General features: G+C 48.3%; 1 protein-coding gene across 1 annotated transcript; it reads right to left on the reverse strand.

The window, feature by feature from the left end:
• Nucleotides 1–63: 63 nt before the first annotated feature.
• GRPEL2 (GrpE like 2, mitochondrial) lies at nt 64–8,678 on the reverse strand. Its single transcript, XM_004696713.2, has 4 exons — nt 8,602–8,678; nt 6,907–7,060; nt 3,675–3,756; nt 64–1,508 (listed from the first exon to the last, which is right to left on the reverse strand). The coding sequence occupies exons 1-4, from the start codon at nt 8,676–8,678 to the stop codon at nt 1,144–1,146; spliced, it is 678 nt and encodes a 225-aa protein (XP_004696770.1). The 3' UTR covers nt 64–1,143.
• Between the last annotated feature and the right edge of the window lie 1,687 nt (nt 8,679–10,365).

Consider the following 10,365-nt stretch of genomic DNA (forward strand, 5'->3'; position numbering starts at 1 on the left):
ACCTGCTTTAACAGACGTTATCCAAACCAACCTCTTTAAAACGATGGCTTTTCACTCAGAAACCCACTTTTCGAACGAATTTTTATAGAATGCAAGCTACAAGACTGAAATAATAAACCACATATGGTTCTGCACTCTAGATGGTTAATACATAAAAGGGGGAACTAGATGTTTATACAAAGGCAAGAGGGGGACAGGAAAAAAACGCTCAACATAACTAAATGGAATTAGGAGAATGTGAGGTATCTGCCATTTTTGTTTTGATGACCGACCCCCTACATACTCTGTAATGGATCATCGGGGAAATCTGGTAAGAGTTGGAGATGTCAGGGCTGCTGGAACGAGAAACTGGGTCAAGGACAATGTCATTGGCTGTGAGTGTTGTCTCGATTCTCCTCAAGTGATTACAGAACTCAGAGCAAAGCAAGCACCCGACTCTTGGCCACCCTTGCCTGAAAGGTATCGGAGTCGCTTGGCTTCCTCAAGCTTCTCCTCTCTTCAGATCTTGCCTGGGCCTTCGGCCTTTGCACATGGCAAGTGGAAAGAGGTGAGTATGGGCAGGGATGGAATTCGAAGCCTACCTGGAAGAGGCAACAAGGGCAGAAGGCTAAGAGGAATAAAAAGAGCAAGTCCTAAAATGCTGTCTGTACCACAAACCAACCCAGAGGATCTACATTCATACAACTAGAAAGTGTATCAGCTAAGTACCAAATGTTGAACCAATGTTAAACCCTATCTCCTTTCTTTACAAGAGCATAACTAATTCTTATCTTAGGGGCCACTAGAAAGGAATATTGAGTTGAGAATACAGAAACACATACTTATCTCCACCTTTTAAAACGATTTTGATTCAAAGTCATGTGAGTACCACGTTAAAAACAAGTTCCTTACACATATTTAGAAAAGGCCATAGGAACCCTTGTCACACTACTCAAGTGCCCAGCGGCGAGGGTTCTGGCGAGGGTTCTGACGAGACCAGACAGGTCACAGTACATCAACAGAACAGCTTAGAAATAAAGCCAATGTGACTAAATCCAAAGCACAGCACCTGAAGTACCTCATGTACAATACAAACCTCGTTCAATAAATAACGGAAACACAGGTGGCTGTACTCTGGAGACGTTTCAGTTCCTGATGGCCCACTCAGAGTCTTCTGCGGGACTCGACTGCCACTTCCACTTGGGCGAGTCTAATGATGCGGCCCTGCAGTTTGTAGCCATCTTGCCTTACCAGTGCCACAGTGCCAGGCTGTACCCCAACACCAGCGGGCACGTGGCAGATGAGTTGATGCTCATGAGGGTCATAACTGTCCCCAATGGGTGTCATCTTCTGCAGGCCATGCTTGGCAAACACAGTTTTCAGTTTTGCTTCTAGAAGTGACAACCCTCTGAAGACCTTCTCTAGAGTGAGCTTCTGGTCCCCAGGCTCTGTGTCTCCAGACATGCATTCTGTCGTCTTCTCTAAAATGTCAGCTACCTCCACCAAGTCCTTACAGAAACTCTGGATGCCTATGGAAAACCAAACACTTATTACTTGTGAGGAAATCACTCCTGATGCGGGCCTCCCTGGGAACAGAGGCTGGGAAAGACCTAGGTGGGCCGAAGTACACTGGGTATATACTGGACAACCCAGGAAGAAGGCAGGGTAACTACCACACAGGGCTCCGGAGTCACCACTGACTAGTCCCCAATCCAACCATCCAACCAATGTTTCCATTAGGGTCCTATAAGGAAGTGAAGAAGGCAGGTAGAACTAAAATAGGTAAGACTATGCTTCGTAAAAGTGACTTTTTATGGCTTTCATAGATATTTTTTGCTATTTCCATTAGTACTGGTTATGTACATTTTGAAAATATCTGCCTCAGGTGTGCTACGGCATGTATTCTGAAAAGGTGAAGGGGTTAAAAAAAGTTTAGATATTACTATTTCCTGGGGGAGGGGCATGATTAGGAAAAGATGGCGGTAATACTAAACTCACTGCCTTTGAGTCGATGCTGTTATGTAAGTGACTCTATAGGACAAGGTAGAACTGCCCCTTAGGGTTTTCGAGACTTTAAATCTGTACAGGAATAGACAGCCTCATCTTTCTCTCTTGGGGCACCTGGTGGGTTTGAACCTTGGGCCTTGTGGGGCAGCAGCTCAGTACATAGGCCAACTACACCACTAGGGCTCCTATGGTGATAATGGCAAGTATGGTTTATTCTTGAAGAATGGTAAATAAACAAGATCCATACATGAGGTGTGTCTCCAAATGCCTGCTACATTTGCTGGGCTGCACCATATATTTCCCTTTTGAAAGCCACACACAATTACAAGATAAAAACAAATCCAGTTTCTGAGAAATCCCATTTTCCCAGCCTTTTTATCCTTCTGAAATGACAAATGAGGCATGTGATAGTTACAGAAGCCTCTGTCAGTACCATGGCAGGGTGGCCCAGGGAGGAGCTTCGCCTCCCCGGTGGGAGATCTGGGTTGGATCCCCAGCCACTGCGCCTGGTGCTCGGCCCCTATCTGTCAGGGGTCAGTTTCATGTTGCTGTGATGCCGCTCAAGTGTCAGCAGCTTCAAACTAAAATGAACTAGGAAGAAAGGCCTGGTGAGCTACTTCAGTCAATGGAAACCCAGTGGATCTCAATAGTGTGATTCCCAACAGATCGTGGGATGGCATACAAATGGGCAGCATTTCATTCTGTTGTCCATGGGCTACTGAGTCAGGGCCCACTAGACAGCAGCTCCCAGCACTTAGCTGAGGTGTGAAGCCCTGGAAGGAACTACACAGCTCTGAGAGACAAAGCACGGGGGTGGGGATGGGGGGTAAGCAGAAGTGGAACAAATTCCACGCACAACAAGCAGATAAAAACCCAGACCCCAGGAAGCAGTGTCACACAGCTTAAAGAATGACAGCTAAGGGGCCAGGAGACAACAGATGCAGGTCTAGGCTTGTCATCGCCTAACTCTTCATCAGCTCACCTTCACTGGCTGGGGGCTGGACTAGATACAACCAAGGGCCCCTCTCAAACCCTCTGATTCTATGTGTCCTGATAGAAAGTAAACGCTTCTAGTAAATTATGCTTGCACTAAGTAATAACATACCTGCCTTTATTCTTGACTCTTTGTTACTCAACTAACACTTTCATGAAGATCTTTTAAATGAGATGTGGTGTGTATAGAAGAAAATAAAAATCAGTAAAAGACCCTGAAATGAACGCTTGGTACATCACAGATTACTGAGAGTATGCAAATGAGCTTAGTCTGCAACAGTGGAAATTGTGGGGGTACAGCTGATTCATTCCTGTCCCGTGGATACAGACCAATTTTGGTTCTTGAATTCTCCTGTGCACACCTGAGTGATTCACTTGTACATGAACAGGTCCAAGAGAATTACTTGTACAGGCACTACAATGCAGCCTGCAGTAACTGTAAGCACTCGGGAAAGGAAATAATCAACTATGTCTTGTTTTGTCAAAGTAACCAGGGTAAGAATAGCATTTTTGGAAAGAGTTGGGTTGCCATGCTCCTGAGCAGTAGGCACAGGAAGTGTGGGAGGCAGTGGAAGAGGAGGCCAGGGATTCATGAGACCTAGAAATGGTTGGAATATGCTGCGTCTACAGGGCTGCTACTGCGTGTCCTTTACATGGGAAGGTATTTTCACTTTGTGCGTCAATCCCTCACTTACCGAACATCTTGGCGTCTTCTACACATCTCTGGGTTTGCCTCCGTATGTTTTCTGAGTCGGCCACGGCCCTCTGGTATCTCACCTGAACATGGAAAGCAGAATCCAAATGATACTGCATGCTAACTGGTGGCGGGAATGTGTTTGCTCAGTTTACAACTTTTGTCTTTGCGATTTGTTTTTGTAAACAGAACAACATGAGGATTGCTGGACTTTTAGGTGAGCTACTCCAAATCCCAGGCAAATCAGGGACCCACTGTTAGCAGTGGAAGGGGCCACATGCCCGGCTACTGTGAATTCTTGGCAAGGACAGCTCGGCGTCTTAAGTGTCAACAGCCTTCCACGTCCCGTTCGGCAAACAGTGCCTCCCTCCGACTTTCTGTCACTGAGCTCGACTCCAGGTCAACTGAGAACAAGATTAAAAATGTCTCTGCTCTTTTAAGTCCCTTTAGTCCTTTTCTCTGTCAGGCTTACAAAACCTGGCGTTGTCAATCCTCGTTACTCCTGCCAGCATGGGAGTTTATGAGGCGATAACAAACCCCGACTCTGACACCGGCTGTACACACAGCACTTCCTTCTGACTAGCCAGCCAGAGCTAGGTCAGATGTCACAGTTAAACAAGGACACTGTCCAAGGACTGCCAAGTTGACACAAGACTTCCCAGACATCTGGGATTCCCTGGGTCTCTCCTCGGTTCTCATCTACTGGATATGGCCTAATTCCTTTAGGCCGCCAGCCTTAAGCTCCCCAGGCTCCTTCATTTCTGATCTGCTGGCTGCAAATTCAAGTCCTCCCTCAATGCAAGCACACTTTTTCCTAATACTCTTACCATTCTGTGATGTTCACCTTCCTGAAATAATCGCTGAAGCAAAAATGGGCTCATAAGCAAATGTGGTGAAAAAAGATGATGGTGCCTAGCTATTAGAAGATACGGTATCTGGGGTCTTAAAGGCTTGAAGTTAAACAAGTGGCCATCTAGCAGGGAAGCAACAAAGCCCACATGGAAGAAGCACACCAGCCTATGTGATCATAAGGCATGGACAGGATCAGGTATAAGTTTTCAGAAGACCCAAAGCCCATCTGGACACAAGTGGACATTCCCTAAGCCAGGGTGCAGTATAGCACCAATGAAACACACAACATTCCTCTAGTTCTTTAATGTCCTCCCCACCCTAACTACTATCATGACCCTAGTTCCACCTTACAAATCCAGCTAGACTGGAGCACGTACACTGGTAGAGATAAGGATATGGAATCCAGGACAGATAAGCCCCTCAAGAACAATAATGGGAGTATCTATACCATGCGGGTAGGGGAAAGGTGAGGGGAGAACGAGGGAACTGATCGCAATGATCGACATATAATCCCCCCACCCAGGGGGACAAATAACAGAAACACGGATGAAGGGAGACAGCAGTCAGTGTAAGACATAAAAAAACAATTTAAAATTTATCAAGGGTTTATATATATGAGGGTGGGAGGATGGGGGAAGGATGGAAAAAAGAGGAGCCGATACCAAGAGCTCAAGTAAAAAGAAAATGTTTTGAAAATGATGATGGCAACCTGTACAAATGTGCTTGATACAACTGATGTTATAAGAGCCCTAATAAAATGATTTATTTAAAAAAAAAAATTTCAAGGGCTTCCCAGAATAACAGCCATAAGCTCAGGGGTCCCCTGCATCCCTTTTCTGACCTGTTGGCTGGAACTACTTATTCCCTTAGCTTTGATAATTTACTAGACCAAATCGCAGAATACATGGAAAGTGCTTTGCTTACAATTAGAGCATCATTATAAAGGATGCAGGCTCAGCATAAAGAAGAGATGCATACAGTGAGGGCTGGGAGTGTTCTCAAAATAGAACTTTCTTTTTAAAAGAAATCATTTTATTGGGGGCTCTTACAGCTCTTATCACAATCCATACATTCATCCATTTTGTCAAACACATCTGTACATATGTTGTCATCATCTTTTTCAAAACATTTTCTTTCTACTTGAGTCCCTGGCATCAGCTTTCAAATCCCCCCAAAGGACGTGCTACTTTACCATGTGCACTGATGTTTTCACCAACCAGGAGGCCCGCGAAGCTTCAGTGTCCAGAGCTTTTATTGGGGTGGGACTGGGGCTCCTGAGTGAATACAAACTCCAGCCCCTTTCTCCTGAGGTGGGCCAATTACTATGAGGAGATCACAAGGTGGGTTTCTCTGGCCATGTCATCCTGGGGCTGTCGCCTGAGCACCATGGGGATATCATGCAAGAGGTAAGGTAAGACCTTCCGGCCACTCTGCCACCCCAGAGGCACCCCTGTCAGTTCTAGAGTCCTCATCAAGGACAATTAAACCATTAGGGAAATTCCAGTGTGTCAAGGATTATGCCTGAAGATCTGGTCGGCTAAGACCAATTCTTTGAGTAAGGTTCAACTCCAACTCCACCGCAGTCTTGGTTTGGAAAACTTCTATTTAAGTATGGCTGTCTTAAAGTGCTGTATACACTAGTGTATAAGCCGAGTTTTTCAGCACACTTTTAAGGCAGGTTCTGTGGTAAAATGAGGTGCCTTGGCTTATACTCGAGTATATATGGTATGTCTGTCAAACCAGGACTGGACACAGTTGCCAGATGTGCTCTAACCAGTAGAGCAGACTGGTCAATCACCTCATTCATTCAACAGATATTTACTGTCTACTACATGCCAAGCATTGAACCTGTCAAATGTCCACATCCTGGTGTTCACATACAACAAGGGACTGAAAGGAGACCACTGTCTTTAGTCAGTCATGCTTATGAACCAGTGCAGATGATTTTGAATAATGTACTTATTTGAACAAGAGAGTACAGGTCAGGCGAAGGAAAGCTCAAGAGACATTTAGAGGAAACTTAATTTTTAAAACTTTACTTTGATACTTAAACTATGGAGAGGATGTGAAGACCACCGGATAAAAATCTACCCAAACAAATACCTGCCGAGTCAATTCTCACTCATAGAGACCCCAAAGCAGAGTAGACAGCCCTATGGAGGCCCCAAGGCTGGAATCTTTACCACTGGACTACTAGGGCTCCCGTCTAAACTCTCAGAACCAAAAACCCACACTCATCGGCACTGAGTCGATTTTGACTATGGGCGACCCGGAACTGCAGAGTAGAACTGGCCTGCAGGTCTCTGTGGCTGTTAAATCCTTTCTCAAGCCGACAACCCAATTTTTCCCTTGAAGAGCAGCCCCACCCGGACTCGACTCACTGTTAAGTCCTGAACTTCCTTCTCCAGTTTAACAGCTTTTAGCTTTAAGGTTCGTTCAGCCAGAGAAGGCCCCAGCTCATCGGGAGGGTCCTCAGAGCTGCAGTCCTCACCGGTGGTCCTTTGGGTGGCAGTGGTGAAAGGATGCAGCCATCCCCTAAAGTAGGCAAGAGGCACAAGACAAAGCGAGGAAATGCCATCATAAATAACCCACAGGCACACCGAGGTTTACTGACCAGAAATCTGCCCAGATTGAGTCTGCAGCGTAGTGTTTCCAAAAGTGGGAGATACTCAGACGGGCTACAGATGCAGAAACCTACACTTTAACCTGGATTATGGGCTGTACTGTGACAGCATTTCATTGCCAGAGCACTTGAGTTTTGTTTGTTTTGTACCTGAGGGGAAATGGGGAGGGTGTCTAAATAAATTTGGGAACCCACGTTCTGGAGCTGGGGTGGGGAATGTCCCGTGCGCAGACCGTATCAAAATCAATGCCAGCTAACATCACCGGCCTCACCAAGGAGAAGCAGTTCAAGCCCTCACATTTGGGCATGTTAATGAAATGTTTGACCACCGATAGCAGGCTAATTTTTTGGCTGATAATATTGTATGGTCCACGAGTGCTGTTATAAGCATCCGGATGACTGTTGGAAGAAAAAAGGTTCCCTACCCCTCCTCCTCAGAAAGTGCTTTCAATTTTTTTAAAACACGGGATAACCATACAAACACTTAGGAAATGCTTACTGTGGCCATATGCGTTGTTGGGCTTTTACTGGGATTCTCTCTCTCTATCTCACAACACGGGATTAATGCTATTGTCATTCCTGCTTCCAAATATGCAAACAGAAGCTCAGGGTGTGTAAGTACCCAAGGCCCCATAGTTAGCTGGCATGCTGCTGACCCGGGCAATGGACATAGCTGGGGTGGGGGCACTCAAGTCAGCTAAGGGGGCACAAAGGCTAGTAGCTAGGATTGGGAATTCAAAACAAAAAGTGCCATACAATTCAGGGTGCATCTACATCGCTGACGTTCAACACAAGGTCCCCCAACACCCAGTCCCTTCTATTCTCTTGAGACTAGCCCCGGAGTTTAACCGGCATGGGTCACCAGTCACGGAAAACCTCGACTACGGAGGCAAGAACTGGTTTCCAAGCTGGGAGCTCCCAGCTCTCGTGCGCTTAAATTTGGAAAAGCCACTGTGCCTCTCTAAGCCTGCTTTTCCGCGGCGATTAAATGGAGAATACGGAAAAGCACGGTCTCCAGTTCGGCCGGCGGCGCGTGGTAGGCAATCACTGAAAGATAAAGCCGCTGCGGGCTGTCGCGGGCGAGAGGGCAGCGGGCAAGGCCCTTCGGAAAATCAAGTCCAAGATCCAGCCTGGCCTTTACTGACAGGTGGAGTGGGGCCCGGAAGGAGGGTAGGCTCCGGCCGAAAGCACCCGAGGGTGTCCGTACCGCCTCCGGGTGCGGAGAAGGGGCGGGGGAGAAGAACGCCTCCCGTTTAGCCCGTGCTCGCCCACTTCCGAGGCCACGCCCTCGGGCCTCAGTTTACCTCTCTGTAAAACGGGGCCGAGCACGCCCGGCGCCAAGCCTGGCGGGCCCTCCCGCGCGCGCTGAGGGAGCCTGGCCCCACGTCACATCCGCCCGCCGCCGGCCCGGCCGCACCGGCCTCCCGGTCTGCACCTCGCCCGCCCCGTGTACCTGCGGTAGGTCGCGGCGCCGGAGGACCGAAGGCGCTGCACCCACCGCTGGACCGCCCACAGGGAGCCCGCAGCCATGTTCCCGACCTTGGCTTACGGAGGCGGCGCAAGCGCACTAGCGACAAGGGGCGCGCTATGCCCGCCGGAAGAAAAAGAACCACGCTTCCCGGCAGCCTCCGCGGGCACTTCCGTCCTCGCTTTGCGAACGGCACACTGCACTTCCGGCTTGCCTGGCGTCCCCGGGGTTCCCTTTTGCGAACTCAAGCCACAAGGCAGCACTTCCGGTTCCTTGCGGCGGCTCCTTTGCCGCGGCGCTACGCTGGCCTCGGGATCGGTGGTTCGAGACTTGCCGCTCCGCGGGCGCCAGCGGGCACTTTCTGCCCCGTAAAAAGTTCGTCTCGCCACGTGACAGGGGCCGTTCCAACCTGCCCTAGAGGGAATCGACTCCACGCCAGGTGTTTGGTGGCTTTTCCCCCTGAAGCATGCAAACTGCGTGCTAGGTGCGGAATCTGCAGCCAAATGAAACTGCTCTCGGAGTTTTCCGCCTGGAACTTGCTGACGTTACAAACAATAAACATACAGATGTGATGTAAGATAAAGATGTGATGTGTTTTTACAGGTGAGGATAGCCCTATGAAAGCCTAGGAGACAAATATGGACGACTCGGGAGGCATTTGCCTAAAAGGAGCGCCAAATGAGACAGGAGTAGATGGCGGAGGGAAGTGGTTTAGGCAGGAGGAACCTAGCTGCACACCTCTGATAAGAGAATCGAGGTCAGCAAGTGGGGCACCGAAGCAAGTTGGGACACCTTGAGGCAGGTGGTTAAGCAGGACCAGATAACGTGAGGCATTTAAAAGTACTGCCGCCTGAACACCAGCTTCTCCACACCCCTACCATTATTCCCGCCCTTTTTCTACAAAGCTCCTGTTTTCTGACTTACTATGGAGAGAAGAGGTCCGTGGTGGGGCTGTCGGGTCAGGCTAGACTGCTAACCCCTGGCTCTGGGAGAAAGATGAGACCAGGATGTCCAGCTTGGAAACCCTGTGCAGGCTTGTAGGTTGGGTTGGGATCCACTGGACGGCAGTGGGTTTGTTTTGGGCTTTATGTTTTAACTTGTGCACTGTTTCTTTTCCCTCATTAGGGGAGTTGTTCTGGTTCGTTATTTCATTCTCTGAACAGTTCCTTAATGAAGGAGCGCTCCTCATTGCAATGGGACTGTGAGACAAATGGATTCTAGGTTGGAGCATCACTTTGCGTGGAGGAAATTAGAAGTGAGGAGAAAAGAGGCAGAAAGACAGGAGCTGTTATCCAAGTCCCAGGCAAGAGAGGGCAGAGTTCAGCCCTGGGTTCACTTGATGGCAGTAGATTTTTCCCGTTATCTTAAGAAGCTGTGTTTGGCATCCCATTTCCTTCCACTTTCACTGTCCATTGAATGAATTTGTATTCTCTGTGTTATCCCAGTTAAGAGTGTGAAGTTGAGGGGGTTGTCTGACTTACTCATTTCGTGATTTCTGGAGCAGTAAGTGTGTATAGTAGTAGGTGGTGGTGGTAGCTGCCATCCACCTGGCTCCCCAACTCAACAGTGGGCGGCCCACAACTGCTTGGTCCAGCTCCAGCCCCCTCCCCATGACGGCTTGCAAGTGGGAATGTGAGATGTAGGGTTTTCATTGGTTGATTTTTGAAAGAGGTCACCAGGCCTTTCTTCCTACTATAGTAAATAGTCAATAGAAAGCTGATAGTGCCCAGCTACCAAAAGAATAGCACC

This window comes from Echinops telfairi, unplaced genomic scaffold (assembly GCF_000313985.2).
Source record: "Echinops telfairi isolate 266 unplaced genomic scaffold, ASM31398v2 ScPeMD7_7469;HRSCAF=8507_0, whole genome shotgun sequence".
Lineage (NCBI taxonomy): Eukaryota > Metazoa > Chordata > Mammalia > Afrosoricida > Tenrecidae > Echinops > Echinops telfairi.